The sequence below is a fragment of the Xenopus laevis genome, chromosome 4S, assembly GCF_017654675.1.
Source record: "Xenopus laevis strain J_2021 chromosome 4S, Xenopus_laevis_v10.1, whole genome shotgun sequence".
NCBI classification, from domain to species: Eukaryota; Metazoa; Chordata; class Amphibia; order Anura; family Pipidae; genus Xenopus; species Xenopus laevis.
In genome coordinates, this window is record NC_054378.1 from 93,241,570 (window position 1) to 93,255,745 (window position 14,176).

At 36.3% G+C, this 14,176-nt stretch overlaps 1 protein-coding gene across 3 annotated transcripts in view; it reads right to left on the reverse strand.

Moving 5' to 3' along the window:
• nr2b (ionotropic glutamate receptor subunit NR2B) overlaps nt 1-14,176 on the reverse strand; it is a 280,900-nt gene that overhangs the window by 194,533 nt on the left and 72,191 nt on the right. For all 3 annotated transcript variants that reach the window (XM_041591111.1, XM_018259262.2, NM_001110721.1), the window contains 1 exon segment: nt 838-1,251. In XM_041591111.1, coding sequence (XP_041447045.1) covers nt 838-1,233 — 396 coding nt within the window. In that variant the 5' untranslated portion in view covers nt 1,234-1,251.

Below are 14,176 nucleotides of genomic sequence, written 5' to 3' on the forward strand. Positions count from 1 at the left end.
GGACTCCTTTTGTTTATATATATATATATATATATATATATATATATATATATATATATATATATATATAAGCACTGCGTATCTTGACAGCGCTATATAAATAAATGATGATGATGATGATGATATATATATATATAAACATATATATATATATATATATATATATATATTATATATATATATTTGTAATAAAGGGAAAAAAAATCCACCAACTTCCTGGGTGCCAAGTGGTAGATCAGCAAGCACATCCACAGCAATAACTCAGCACTCAAAGAAAAAATCCTTGTTATTGTGCAAAGTCAATACATATATACATATTTAAAAATAATATTTAATTTTAAACAAAACTCAGGGCTGTAGTGTTGGGTCACCATTCTTGCTAAGGTGACTTGTAACTATCCTGCTGTTAGTGTCTGCCCCTACCAGCATCTACTGACATCCAAAAGCAGCTTAAGACTGCATCTTGGACAGCCGTAAATAAGTTATTAATAACATACTGCATTACATTACACACAAACACACTGGTGCAAATCCTTCCTAAAACTCATACTTTCAAATAGGTTTCTTTACTTTATCCTTGAGGTAAAGGTCCAGGGCGCAACACTCACAGGCACAATGGAGTCCTACATTTTACAACTGCTCTAAGCAGATATTAACTACAATACTCTAGAGCTCTTTTATTTACAGGTCATGAAAGATATACAATGAAATGGGTTGCTATGTGACAACCATATCCAGCTCTAAGACAGTGAAATAAACTACAAGGAATCATTCAGTCAAAGGGACAACCATCAAGAAATTATATTTGAAGATAGGTAAACGAATAAGAATATTTACCTTATCAGCCATGATCATCGAAGATCCACCATGAATACCCAGGATGGGAGTAAGTGTCTGTACAGAAATAAAGTCCAATATCTGAGCTATAGCCTCCTGATCAGTGTCATCACCAAACACGACCCCTTGAACCTTCTTGTCGGACATGAGGTCACAGATACGTGTAATTATACTCTTAGGATCAGACTCATTCATGGTGACTAGAGCCACCCTTGGTGTCACAGGAAGGTGATGGAAGTCATCTTTCTCGTGTACATCTTTGATGGCTACCTCTTCTGTAGTGCCGACTAAAATGACAGCAATGTCCATGTTGGGATGTTTCTGGGCATAGCAACCCATATAAAAAAGTATAATCAAGCTGATTTTTAAGTAGCAGCAGGCTTCTGTAGGCCTCATCTTCAACTCTTACAATCCCTGGAAAAGAAGAAAATAAGACATGATAAGACGGATTGCATCTGAATTGTAACTAGCACAGCCAGTTATCAGTCAATCAATAGGGGCCAAAAAATAATAGCTTTTGTACCATAGCTTAAATAGAAGTAATAGCCAGTGGTACCATTCACAGTACTCAGAGTGGCTATGAATTATGAAGATACTGTACTGACAGCTAAACCCCTATTTTAAATGCTGCCAACAATCCCATGTTGTGTTTTTGCTGCACAATAACTATTAATATAGAAAACATTAATTTGGCTGACACTGTACATGGTAAATGCATTAGCACTCAAGCTCCTGTTTCATATTTCTGTACTTTGTTATAAAAGAAACACATGAGTACTTGCTGTAGCTGTGATATATAATTCAGCCTTGGACTGCGGTATTGCAGTTCCCTAACACACTACCATCCAAAACCTGGTTTGTTAACAAGCATCACCATCTACTGACTGCAAATACATTACAAACCCAGCACCTGTACTTCCATTTCTGAGCTGTGTGAGCTAAGGAAACACAGATGTGTAAATAAAATCGAGAGGGAAATGGGCAAAAAATAAGGTAAATGGAACCATTATCCCATTCTTAAAGGAGAAGGAAAGCAACCAAAGCAGTTTATTGCTAATAGATTAGCCACAATAGTGCAAGCTATAACGCTATATTTATTCTGCAGAATGCTTTACCATACTTGAGTAAACAGCTCTTGAAGTGTTATCTGTTTGTTTAGGTTAGCAACTGCCATCTTGGCTTGGTGTGACATCACTTCCTGCATGAGTCTCTCCCTGCTCGCTCATAGCTCTGGGCTCAGAGGACAGCAGGGAAGGGAGGAGGGAGAAGAGCAAACTGAGCATGCTCAAGGCCGTGCCCTGGAGGTTTAAGCTGAAAACAGGAAGTCTGATACAGAAGCCCATGTGTACACAATAGAAGGAAAGAAATGTGGTGTTTCTTTTGATAAAGGACTCAGAGCAGCATTATTTTGAGGGTTTACTGGTGTATTTATATAGACTTTTCTGATAAAGCTTACTTAATTTTAGCCTTTCCTTCTCCTTTAACCCAAACTAATTGTATTTTCTTCTCAAGGTAACTGCAAAGTGTTTAGAAGATATTCAAGTAGACAAAAGAGAAAAGACAAGAAGTTAATATCCCTCAAAATGATTTAATAAAAGGGGCACTTATGTGAGAGTACACATACGTTACCGTGGCACACATGTATGTGGGTTTTTGTTCTCAGATGAACTCTGTATGGTCAAGAATTCTTATCCATCTGTGTGTAGGTGCTCATTTACTGCTAGTGTAGAGATAACAGTGTAGAGACGGGATGAGGGACTTACCTGTCAGGAATATTCATACCATAAATGTTAGTGGTTGAGCTTCGGTGCCCCCAATGTCCATGTTATATTTTATCTGGAAGTGTCTGATGCCAGTGTGGGCATTTGTGTCTTGTAAAAATATCTGGCTCCTTCCTACTTAGCCTTCTAATGGAGGGAGCGTGGACCATAGTGTAAGGCTCCAGTAAAACCTATGCCAGGCTTGGGAACCACATGAGTGAGGTACAACCAGCTGATTCGTAGGTTGTGTTGCTGCCACTGCTACATTGTTAGTTATAGGAAGCATAGAAGCTGTACGGTGCACCAAAAAATAAACCCAGTCCAGTCCCCTGATTGCAGCAGAGTCCTTCTGCTTGGACATCATAGATTTGTTTCATAGGTTGGAGTTTATTAGATCTTAGATATAAAATTAAAAAGCTTTGTGCATTGTGAATTATGAAGGCTTTTACTACTATAATAATGTTGACAAGTAGTCTTATGTTGCAGTGAATGAGCTCAGACCACAAAGGTTTTGGCTGGAACAACCACATTTCTCATAGGCCTAAATCCATTCACAGTTCCTGCCTGAGTTGTACTGCGGTTAAGCATGTCATGCACCCAACATCCCAACATTTGAACTTTTCATGCTGTGTTGTTCCTGATTAAATTGTTCTTTTTTTATTAATAAATAAGGTCCAATCGTAGATTCTAGTTTGGGTGGACTTTATTTATTTAAATACTCCGAAGAATTCAGATTTTGATAAATAAGCCCTTAATCTTATTATGCTCTGAAGATGATGGAATCCCCAAATTCTTCACATTCATGAGGAATGTTATTCATAAACTGTTGCAATTTTTTCCTGCTCAGTGTTTCACAGAGTGGGTTAATCCTCTACAGTCTACATCTTTATTTCTTGTATGCTCTTCTTAGCATTACACCGTTTTTCTGTCTTTTGTTGCCCGTTTCAACTTTTTGAAACAAGTTGGTGGCATGACATTGAAAGCAAGCATATATTTTCAGAAAACAATACAATTTTATATGTTGTCTTTGCACTATTTGCTCTTAAATATAGGGTTTAAATGATTTGCAAATCATCATATTCTCCTTTCATTTACATTTTATACAGTGTCCCTATATGTTTGGAAATCATGTTGTGTGCTGTACCCTATCACACTTACTGCTTAGAGTTTACTGGTGTGCTATTTGAAAGCAATGATCTGATTGGATGCTTTTTTTTAATAGACAAGTAGTCAATTTTGCTTATTTTATTAGCTTTTATTATACTTGCATTGATAAAGTATCATGCCTCCCAACTGTCCCTTGTTCTGCTGGACAGTTCCTATTTTGACAACTCAGCCCACAGTCCTGGGTTTTTTCTTTGATCTCCTGCACTGACTAAAATAAGAGGCTTTTTTTGGCAGAGAGCACAGAACACTGTCACTACATTTCGATAAATTTGTAACAATTTAAAATAAGCAAAGAAACAATTGTAACAATTTACGATAAGCAGGTCTCTTGGGGAAACTGAAACTCAGCTTAAAGGGCAATTTCAGCTTCATTAGCAAAACTGCTATAACAAATAAAACATTGCACTAAAATTCCCAGAAATGTGTTCAAACTTTCATATTCTGGCAAATTTTGTAAAATGAACATGGTAATTAGGGGGTGTGGCCATAAATTGTGAATGGCCGAGTTTTTGCCAGCACAATTTTTTGTCCTTCTTTTTGTTTTGCAAATATTGGGAGGTATGAAGTATATAGCTTCACATGTAGAGACTTAAAACACAGGAAAAGCTATTTCAGTGATGCAGTTGCAGCACCATGAGTTCATACTGGTAGAGGAATGCTTTACAAGTAGTGGTAATTTCTAACATCATTATTATTTCCAATACAGGGATACATTTTCCACTACACAAACAGCATATATTAAGAGACAGATATGTAAATAGAAAGTGTGGCATATAATTTTTTTTCTTTGTACTCTTTCTTTCTTTATCGAGAGCCTAAGATTTTATAATTCTTTGTAATAAGTGACATTTCTCACAAGCAAAAAATGAATAACTATTCTTACTTTTGTTTTTCTAACAAACTAAAATCTCAGTTTCACAGTACAATGTCTATAGTTGGTATGCGGTTTCATGTAATTATATATGATATATACTATTTACATAGCATCCATAACATATAGTATACTGCAATTTGCAACTGGTTATAAAATAACACATGAACTTACATTAAGGGGCATATTTATCAAAATCCAAATTTATCTAATTATTTTATTTAAAAAAAGTCAGAGCAAACTAGGATCCACGAATGAACCTTTAATGGATTTATTATTAAAAATTTAATCGGATCTGGTAAAAACCTCGAAAAAATCTAGTGAAAATCCCGAAAAGTCTGAATTTTTCCCCAAAAAAGTCAGATTTTCTGCTAATTCCAGCTCAGACCAGAGAAACTCTCAAATAGGATAGGGACCTCTCCCATTCACTTACATACAACCTTGGCAGGTCGTAGATGCCGGATTTTCAGATTCAGACTTTTTCCATTGGAGTATAATAAATCTTGAAAAATTCAAGTTTTTTGTCCCACTAAAAATTATGATTTTTGAGTTTTTTGGATTCGGACTTTAAGTAATAACCCCCTAAGAGTATAAAATCTAAATAATCTAAACAATCTAAATTAAATAAAGCCAATAGGATTGTTTTACCTCTAATAAGGATTACTTAGTTAGGATCAAGTACAAGCTACTGTTTTATTATTACAGAGAAAAAGGAAATCATTTTAAAGATCTGAATTATTTGATTAAAATGAAGTCTATAGCAGATGGCTTTCCTGTAAGTTATAGTACTGAATTAATTAATTAATAGTTTGTAGGAGTCACAATTGCTAGTGTGACTCATACCCTCCAGAGAAATATGCTAATCAAGCATTTAGTTGAACTGGCTATTTAGCATCAATTATTAGAGTGAATAAGGCCATTGGAAAGTACTGCATGCTTATAGAGCAATTGAAAAAAAGAGACATATAATTTATGTTAATGACTTCTGTATGATTTCTAGGAAAAAAAGGAAATAAGTAAGGTAGAAAGAAAAGGAGAAGAAATGTGATCAGAAGAAAAGCAGGGCACAAACTGACACCAAAAGGGAAAGTGACAAAGTCAAAAATTCACACAAGTAAAGGAAAAAAGATTCTGACTACCTTATATGATCAATCAGACCAGTGTGCATATGGAAGCCTAACTGGCAACTACTGGTTCCCTTAGAGCAAAGTCAGGCAGAACAGAAAGAAGCTAAAAGGGAGCTCACAAGTGACAGGAGAGACAAGTTGAGAATAAAGGGAATAAATGTAATTACTGTTGTAAAATAAAAGGGTAACGAGAAAACATAAATGTGGATTATTGCATGAAGAAGAAGCAGACCAAGGTGTAGAAAAGAATATTTAAAAAAAGAAAAGGGACAGCGGAAAGAATTTAATTTACTAACAATATAAAAAGAAGAAGAATTTAAAAGGGAAAGGATATAAAAAGCTGATTTCCATGTTTAAGAAAAGAGTAACTAATAAGAAAAGTAAAATAATTAACAGAAACAGACACACTATCCTCAGCAATATTTCATTAACAAACGCTTCTTTCAGGGAACAGGTCACAATGCTCCTAGTAATCTAATTGGATTTAGACACTTATTGCCATCTGAAACACAATAAAATCTCTCTAATTATATAAAAACTTGGATTAGCAGCCCGCTAAAAGTGTGAGTGAATTTGCAATGTGTGTTCATTAACCTTGACATTTTTTGATGGCAATCTACTTTCTTCGCACCCACTCTCTACACAGGGAACTAGAGAAGTGCAGCTTATTTTGTGGCTGCACGTTTATCTGCTCCCACTCCATACACAGGGAAACTCAGAGAGAATAGCAGTCTGTTCTTCCAACATCAGCAGCCTCCCACTCCTTCCATAGTGAACTGCAGGATGCGGGACTGAGAGCCTGACTTACATGGGTGGCTGCAATGTTTGCCACTGTTAGCAAATAGCATTACCAGTAAGCTTTCAGAATAATAACAACTGTGCTTTTATGTGCAAAGGAACAGACATGCAGGGTTATTTATATTTTCTGCAGGACACGGCACACTGAATTAACTCGCTCTTTCTCTACTCAGGCACGCAGAAATGTTATTAAATGCTGGAAATCTGTTGAACTTGTTTGCTGTTACGAGATACGAGATCTAAGAAAAATATTCTGTAATAGTGACCTTCAACATGTTTAATTAATGTGGAACTGAACACACAGTTGTTATTATTCCAAAAGCCTAGTGGCAATGCTGTTTGCCAACAATGGCTAACATTGCAGCCTATGATGTAATTCAGGCAGCCAGTCCTGCATCCTGCTGAACACAATGACTGTCCATTCTACTCATAGTTGTAGTTCAGCAACACCTGGACAGCAGACACAAGTTAATGTTCAAAATTAAAAGTTTGTGCAGGAAAAACATGAGAAATATCTAGAGAGGCACCAATGGTTTTTAACTGGGGGGTTGGTCACCAATTTGTTTTTTTACTTTTTAATCGGAGGCCCTGACCACCTTTTTTCTCCCTAATTTTATTGGGGGGCCCTGACAACATTTTCTTTTTAGCTTGTGTGGGTGGGCGAGCTTGGTCGCCAATGTCACACATGTATACAGGTATGGGTCCTGTAATTCACAATGCTCGAGACCTGGGGTTTTCCGGATAAAAGATCTTTCCAAAATGTCTTCATACTTTGTCTACTAGAAAATCATGTAAACATTAAATAAACCCAATAATCTGATTTTGCTCCCAATAAAGACTAATTATATCTTAGTGTGGCTCAAGTACAAGGTTCTGTTTTATTACTACAGAGAAAATGAAATCAATTTTAAATATTTGGATTGTTTGATTATAATGGAGTCTAGGGGAGATGGCCTTTCTGTAGCATCGCTTCTTCAATTTTTTCATCGCTACTATTGATATATCACGCTGGGACATATGATCAGAAGTAAGCAGGGCTGCAAGCTGCCTGAGATTTGTTACGTGGCGTGAGTGTATTTGAATTCTTTTGATATTTTCTGTAATTTGGAGCTTTCTGGAAATGGGTTTCCAGAAAACCAATCCCATACCTGAAGTGGGCTACTTTATTTTTTTGCCAGGGTGGGGAATCCCTAAACTGTAATTATATGGAGAGACTCTGGCATGTTAAGGGCTCATACTGATGGTGGATTCACCTGTGTTCCACCACAGGGAGCAGCAGAACGTAATGCAGCCTGTATTTCCCAATAGTACGGTACTCATGTTGGGTTCCACCTGCATTCAGTGCTTGGATGCGTCTGTGTGAGTATGAAAATGTAGGGTGATATAGGCTGCGTTTTGTTCTGCACTCCCCTCTGGTGAAACACGGGAAAACTGACCACAAGGGAACACAGTCAGTATGAGCCCTTAAAAGGGGGATCATTGCGAAAATAAAAAATTTAATATAAGCTTCATCGTACTTAGGGATGGGCGAATTTGACTCATTTCGTTTTGCCAAAATTTTGCCGCCGGCAAAATGTCGCAGACGTCCATTAAAGTCTATGGGCGTCAAAAAAAAATTTTTTTGCACATTGAAATTTTTTTGGACATGCGTCTTTTTTTTTTAACGCTTAATGCCATACAAATCTATGGCCGTCATTTTTGCGGTGAAAAAAGCTGAAAAAATTCGCCCATCCCTAATTGTACTGAAATAAGAAACATTCTAAATAAAATCAGTTAAAAATTCTGCATTGTTTCTGAAATAACCAAGTTAATATTCACTATTCCTCCCTCAGCAATTTAACTTCATTCTATCTTCATTTAGGAGTTGGGTGTCAGATGAATGATCCAATATACAGTATCTTATAGGGGGGCTCCTTTTGCCTAGAAGATGTATTAGAGCTTCACCAGACATCATGTCTCTCTACATGCAGGATTTGTGCAAAAGGCAGTTATTTTGTTAGATTTAGTTTGTACTGGAATCAGTTATTTGAGTGAGCTCTAATCATCTGCTAGGAAAGGGAGCCCCCCCCCCCATAAGATATTGGATCATTCATCTGACACCCAACTGCTGCAAGAAGACAGAATGAAGAGAAACAGATGCTGAGAGAGGAATAGTGAAGATAAACATGATTATTTCAGAAACAATGGAGAATATTTAATTGATTGTATTTAGAAAGTTTCTTACTTCAGTATGAGGAAGCTTATATTCAATTTTCATTTTCGCGATAGTTCCCCTTTAAGCAAATGGTTTGCACACATATTATTATCTTACTAATTATTGTTTTCTTTATTGAACTGTATGATGTAGTGAACAATAAACAATAATTGGTATTTCGTACAGAATGAAGGTTACATTAATTCAAATGCATTCTCATACAGTCCATTAACCTTAAGAATGACTTTTAACACTGCTGCTGTTGTTCTGTACTCATACACTGTGAATTCAATTCGGCAGTCACTACTGCTGCTCCCTGGAGTGTCACACTTTATAAATAGATGGATGCTAGACTCCTATATAATGTGTCCAGGAAAGAAAGAGTTGTAAACATAGACTACAACAATGTACATTGTGGGATTATAATGTGTCCCAAATCATTAGAGAGTTCCTACACAGCCCACATCACTGCCGAGGAATGACTTCTAGAACATTAGCACCATCCGATCATACATGGTCAGGTCTCATTAGTATTCATTTACCACTAATGTGCAACAGGCGCATTTAATTGTAGCAGACATTTCTCATGGCCCCGTGTTAATATGTTTAAACTAATAAAGGAAGCTCGCCAAGCAATTAAAGAATTGGACACACAATTTAACACTGAATATTGGCTCTTCAATTTCTGCCCATCTTACATTCCCTCAAAATTCACAGCATGCTGGATTCCCCTTCCACAATGATATGATTCCCATTTGGGCAGTAATTAACTTATTAACATTAAAAAAAATGCTATTATATCTGAGCATGAACCATAATGACTGGGTAAAGTGATACTGACATTACAGATGCTACTCTTCAAAATATTAAGTGTTTCCTATAGGTTATATTGATTGCTTCTTGTTACTTGAAGTTCCTAAACTTGACTGTTTTGCCAACTAGACCTTCTCAACCTTCTCAACCTTTTTTAATGTTTCTAATGCTACCAGACTACTGCTGCTCAAATATGGCAGCTGAGGAACTGCCATTATAAATAGAGTGCTGACACTTTTGCATCTCATTATCTACACCACCTCCTCCATGCTAATATCCCATATATGTTATTTCTTTATGGCTTAAATTCCCTAGAGAATGTTCACCACGCAAAGGGAAGGGAAAATGCACATGAGACTTAACACCAAAAGACAATTAATTACATTTCTCTTACAACAGTGTATGTTTTAGTAAATATAAGATGTGTTGTGAAACTACACCTGATGAATTGAGGTAAACTTTGGCTATGTTTCACGAGAAAATTTCGCACTTTAGTAAATATGCCCTATATAGCTATCAGTCAATCTATATTTATAATGCTATTTATCTAGAATTCATTAGCAAGCTTTTCTGTATGTAGTGAAAATATATATATATATATATATTATATATATATATATATATATATATATATATATATATATATATATATATATATATATATATATATATGTGCAAGGAGCTGACAGTGCTTTTCGTGCCCTACACTAGGGTATTCATTGCTCAGCTGAAGAGCAGGGAGGCAGACTGTATTGTTTGCAAATTATAATCTGTGTAATAACTCATTCAACCTATAATATTAATCATCTATCCCATATACCTTTCTACTAAATTACATGCATGTTTATTTAACTCCTGTTCAACTCCTGAATATGTGGTACTTTCTTGCCTCTCTCACCAGACTGCAGAATTAAGCTGACCACACAGGGGCTAACATGCACCTGTCCAGTATGGTCAGTGAACAGCAAATCATTACTCAAGGTACACAGGGACATCCTTCAGTTCTCTAGCAGACTAGTTAAATCATAGCTAAACCTGCATGTCTTTTTAATGTTTAAATGAATTTCCAGTAGACTTACGGCATGAAGACCCAAACTACGGAAAGATCCATTATCTGGAAAGCCCCAGGTCCCAAACATTCTGGAAAACAGGTCCCATACCTGTACAGGTTTTACTTCATAGAGGAAAAAAATAAACGCTTTGTGGGGCTACTTTCTTCTTAACTTAAACATTGAGTTTTATAATTCTAAATAAAATGAATGTTTTATTTAAATTTAACTATTTTAATGTTCTCAGACTGTTCTGTAATTGTATTGGTTTAGGGCAGATTGATCAAAATGTGAAATTATTACTCACCACAGAAATGTATTTACCATTTGATAAATATGCGTTTAAAAATCCCATAGGAATGAATAGAAAGTGAGTGAGTTTTTCTGTGGTGAGTTCTAATCTCACATTTTGATAAAGATGCCCCTTAATATTCAATGCTGAGTATGCTGAGTATACAACTACTTCTATATCAAGTGTCACTGTACAAGTATGGGATCCTTTATCGGGAAATCCGTTATCCAAAAAGCTCTGAATTATGGAAAGTCTGCCTCCCATAGACTTAATTTTATCCAAATAATGCAAATTTTTAAAAATGATTTCTTTTTTTCTCTGTAATAATAAAACAGTACCTTCTGCTTGATCCAAACTAAGATATAATTACTACTTATTGGAGGCAAACCCAGCCTATTGGGTTTATTTAATGTTTATATGATTTTCTAGCAGACTTAGGGTATGAAGATCCGAATTATGGAAAGATTAGTTATCTGGAAAACTCCAGGTCCCGAGTATTCTGGAAAACAGGTCCCATACCTGTACTAAAATACACTGCATTCCTCTCTCTCCCACAATCCAACAAAATAGCGCCAGATGATAAAATAACAATAGTATTCAATTTATAGCAATACAATCCTAGTCATAGACATATAGGGGCAAATTCACTAAAGTACGAATCGCCTAAAGCTAGCGCAAATTCGCCAGCGTGATGTAATTTCGTTACTTCACCGATTTACTAACGGGTGCTGGCGTAAATTCACTAGCGAAGTGGACCTACTCTATCGCTACATCGCACCCTTACGCCAGGCGAAGTTGTGCTATGGTGAAGGGACGTAACTACGCTAATTCACTAACTTGCGCATTTTACTGAACGTTACCTCTTGCGCCAGACTTGCCTTCATCACCTCAGACCAGGCGAAGTGCAATAGAGTAGATAGGGATTGCTTCAAAAAAAGTTGACAAAAAAAAGTCCCAAAAAACGCTGGCGTCTTTTCCTTTTTTAAGGGTGATAGGCTAAAAAAGATTGTAAGTTTTTTTGGGGGTACCCTCCTTCCCCCCTACATTTCCTAACATATGGCACCTAAACTATACAGTGGGCACATGTATAGGGCAAAATAACAACTCTATTTTATCTTATGAAGCTTTCCCAGGCTTGTGTAGTATAATGTATTTGCTGCTACATATACGTCCATTGTACTTTAACTTGGCGCTGTATGCAAATCAGGCATCGCTAGGTTGAACCAGATTGGACACTTGAAATTAAGAGTAAGAAGAAACTATAAGAGGGCAATTCAAAAACTGCAGATATAAAAGAATGGGTTTGGGAGGGGAAGGGCATAAAATAAAATTAGATACAAGGCCACTTTTTTTTAGTGTAGTCTCTGTTGAGTATTGGCTGGAAAATATCATGCAAGCGGACATGCAAAAACCTGGTGTCTGAAGAGATGATGAACAAGGTTGTTCTAGGCTCTTGGAGTGCAAAGGAAGGACAGAAATCACACAGAGAGGCTGTTTTATTTTTAGAACATGAAAAATGAAAAAGATATCTGCATACATGTGCAGGTATGGGATCTGTTATCCGAAAACCCATTATCCCGAAAGTTCCGAACTACAGAAAGACTGTCTCCCGTAGACTCTATTTTATCCAATTAAACCAGATTTTTAAAAATACATTTATTTTTCTCTGTAACAATAACATAGTACATTTGTGCTTGATCCAAACTAAGATATAATTAATCCTAATTGGAATCAGAACCAGCCTATTGGGTTTATTTAATGTTTACATAATTTTCTAGTAGACGTAAGATATGAAGATTCAAATTACAGCAAGATCCATTATCCGGAAAACCCCAGGCCACAAGCATTCTGAATAACAGGTCCCACACCTGTAAATAATAAATTGAAAAAACCCTCTATATAACGTCTATTGGGATAATTTTAATTTAAAATCAAAACCAATTTTTTTATGAAGTGTAACAGACAGAATTTAGAAACGGTAGGGTTTGTTATTTTATTTGCTGTTATAAAATACGGTACTATAGTTATAATAATATAAATAAGTAAGGAGTAAGGAGACCATTATAATGTAGTGTACCAAGCTGCATTCACAATTATGCCTGAACTTCTTGTCCTGATGTGTCCTAATCCCATGCCCGTCCATGGCTGCTCTCTATATTAGTGGCAGATTATAGCCACTCTTTGCTGGTGGCACAAATGATGTGTACAAGACTGTCTCTATAGGGTGTTTGAAGGGCTGGGCACATCTGGCATAAATGATTTTACAAAGCTTGTTAAAAAGGCCCCTAGGTGCAGGCATGCACCACTATTAAAGGTGGAATCAGGTCATTTCACTTACATCGCATTGTATAGAATAGGGACACGTAGATTATAAACTCCAATGTGGCAGCGGCTGATTTGAAGGACGTGGAAGCTCTGCGGAGCACTGTGGAGTAAGTTAGGGCTTTATAAATAATAATAAAAATAATATAATAATACATGTAAAACATATCTAATTTCAAACTCAATTAATATAAGCCAAGATTTCCTCTTCTACATGATCTACAACAACCAACTGGCAATTAGTTTTGATTTATCTAGAGCAATTATAATGCAGAAAAGAAAAATCTGATTTGTTGCTATGGGTTACTTCTTACTATATAAAACTATTTCACAATAGCATATTTTTATTATCTGGTCTCTAAGCAAATGGAGCTTACAGTCTAATTTCCCCATCACGTGTACACAAAGACACCCCCTTCCTTGGGTCATCAGAACTGGCAGTATGTTGTGATGGAGAAAACCAGAAAAAATACCAAACTCACATAGAGACACCATATAGAAAGAGAGAGTACACTGATTAGAACCTAACCCAAGGGCCCGGGGCTGTGAGTGAGTGCTAATAACCATAAAAACAGCCCCATTGTATGCCCACTCAAACAATGCTCCTCTAGTAACCCAGAATTTCAACAAACAGGGATGTATAATGAAACAGCCAAATTCCAAACAACATGAACCGTGCCATTTCAGGTGCACAATGTACTTTGTAAGCCATGAAGTTACCTAGAGACTTTAATGCAGAATGCACTTGTGTTTTGTCACATAGAATTACTGTTTGCTATATGATTTCTGTCACAGAACAACAGTCACTAATCCTCTTGATACAGAACTTTTTATGTCTGCTCAACAGACGAACCAAACAGATCTGGCAATAGACTGTGTTCTGCTATCACAATCCAGACTGAATGCCCCAGGTCATCATTTCAACAGACCCTCAGTGCATTTCTTC